This window comes from Rhagoletis zephyria, unplaced genomic scaffold (assembly GCF_001687245.7).
Source record: "Rhagoletis zephyria isolate East Lansing unplaced genomic scaffold, Rhagoletis_zephyria_1.1 Rzeph_scaffold_62352, whole genome shotgun sequence".
Taxonomy (NCBI): Eukaryota; Metazoa; Arthropoda; class Insecta; order Diptera; family Tephritidae; genus Rhagoletis; species Rhagoletis zephyria.
In genome coordinates, this window is record NW_016219403.1 from 1 (window position 1) to 1550 (window position 1550).

The window sequence follows — 1550 nt, forward strand, 5'->3', positions numbered from 1 at the left end:
CATTTGTCCATTTTGGAGGAGGAAGATGATGATCAGGATCAGGAGGAGGAGGGTGAAGTTGAAGAGGACGAGGACATTGAGGAGGTCTTTGAGGATGACGCCTTGGAGGAGGTGAACGAGATTGAAGAAAACGAAGAGGAAGCTTTTGAAGTGATTAGCGCTGGTGAGTGATACACACAGTTTTGTTTTAGATTTTTCCGCTATTTTACAACTTTTCTTCATTTGTTTTTGTCTTCATTCAGATAAGCCAGCGCTGGGCTCGTTAGCAACTTCAACAGCAGCAGCATTCTCGGCGCAAATGAGTCAAATGGGACGCATCAACGAGAGAGGCAGCAGCAGCAGCAACAACAACAACTCGGAAATAAATGCGCAAATAAATGGCGGCCATTTATCTCCCCGGGCTGCCGACGTTAATGGTAGTGCACTACCAGTGCTGCTGCTGGGAAAGTCATCTGCCAAGGCTGAAAAGTTGACCTTTTTGGACGACGAAGAGGAAGAGGATGAGAAGGAGGTAAAGAAGAGGTCCTCAACTTCTGCTGCTGAAGAAGAAGGAAAAGTAGGAAAAAGCTTTCAAGAGCTAGGTCGGCGCCTCGAGGCGGAGATTTCCACGCTGAAAGCGGCGTTTCGCAGTGAGATGACCGCCTCAAAGGTAAACTCTTCTTTTCATTTTGTTTTTGAACTTCTTTTAACTTTTTTCTCTTTACCTTCCAGAAAACAACCACCGACCTTCTGACCTCCTTCAAGGCGGATCTCGGTGGACAGGTGGCTGAGCTGAAGGGCAAAGTAGAGGGGGACCGAGCGGACATTCGTTTTCTCGGCGAGCGCCTCGATCAGCTGTGGACTAGTTTAAAAACGGTGGAGCGAGCTGTTGAGGAAAGTCGCTCAAGATTTGAAGAAAAAGAAAGGGAAAAGAAGGAAGAAAACCAGGAGGAAATTTTGGAGAGGCTGCTGGAGAAGGCTTTGAAGGAAAGAAAGCGATTAGATGGTGAAAGTGATGGACACTTTGGTCAAAAGGTGCTCGAAGAGAAACTCAGCTCGGCGCAGGCGGAAAATGGCCGACAGTTTTCGGCGCTTCGAGAGACGATAAACGCAAAAGTGGCCGAGGTAAAGAGAACTTCAATGGAAAACTCCCGAATGGCCGCTGAAGAGCTGAGAGAGGATCTGCTGAAGGAGCTGGCCAGTGGGCAGCGGGAGTTGCGGGTTCAGGTAGTGCAAAAATTCCTAAAATTTTAGTTCAATTTTTCTAACTTTTTTCATTTTTAACAGTTTCAGCAGCAATCGAGGGAAGATGGCAAACGGTTGAGAGCTGCTCTGAGCGAAGAAATGGAGCAACGGATCGGTGAAGAGCTAGGTCGGCGGATGAAAAAGAATGCTGAAGAGGAAGAAAAGAGGAGTTCAGGAGTTCAAGTTGAATCGATTCTGGAGCAGCAGCTTCATCAGATGGAGGTTAATCAGCGAGCTGAAAGTGAACAGCTCAAATCTCGGCTTGATGGCCTGCAGGCGAGGATTGACGCCGTCCAGGAGGAGGTGGTGGTGATGGCTGGAAAGAA

The 1550-nt window shown here is 47.9% G+C and overlaps 1 protein-coding gene across 1 annotated transcript; it reads left to right on the forward strand.

Moving 5' to 3' along the window:
• Positions 1-242: 242 nt before the first annotated feature.
• LOC108356635 (stress response protein NST1-like) lies at positions 243-1446 on the forward strand (the record flags this gene model as incomplete). Its single annotated transcript, XM_017607735.1, has 3 exons — positions 243-649; positions 712-1206; positions 1267-1446. Coding segments are annotated over 3 exons (1082 nt in total), but the record flags the coding sequence as incomplete, so codon positions are not given.
• Positions 1447-1550: the final 104 nt, after the last annotated feature.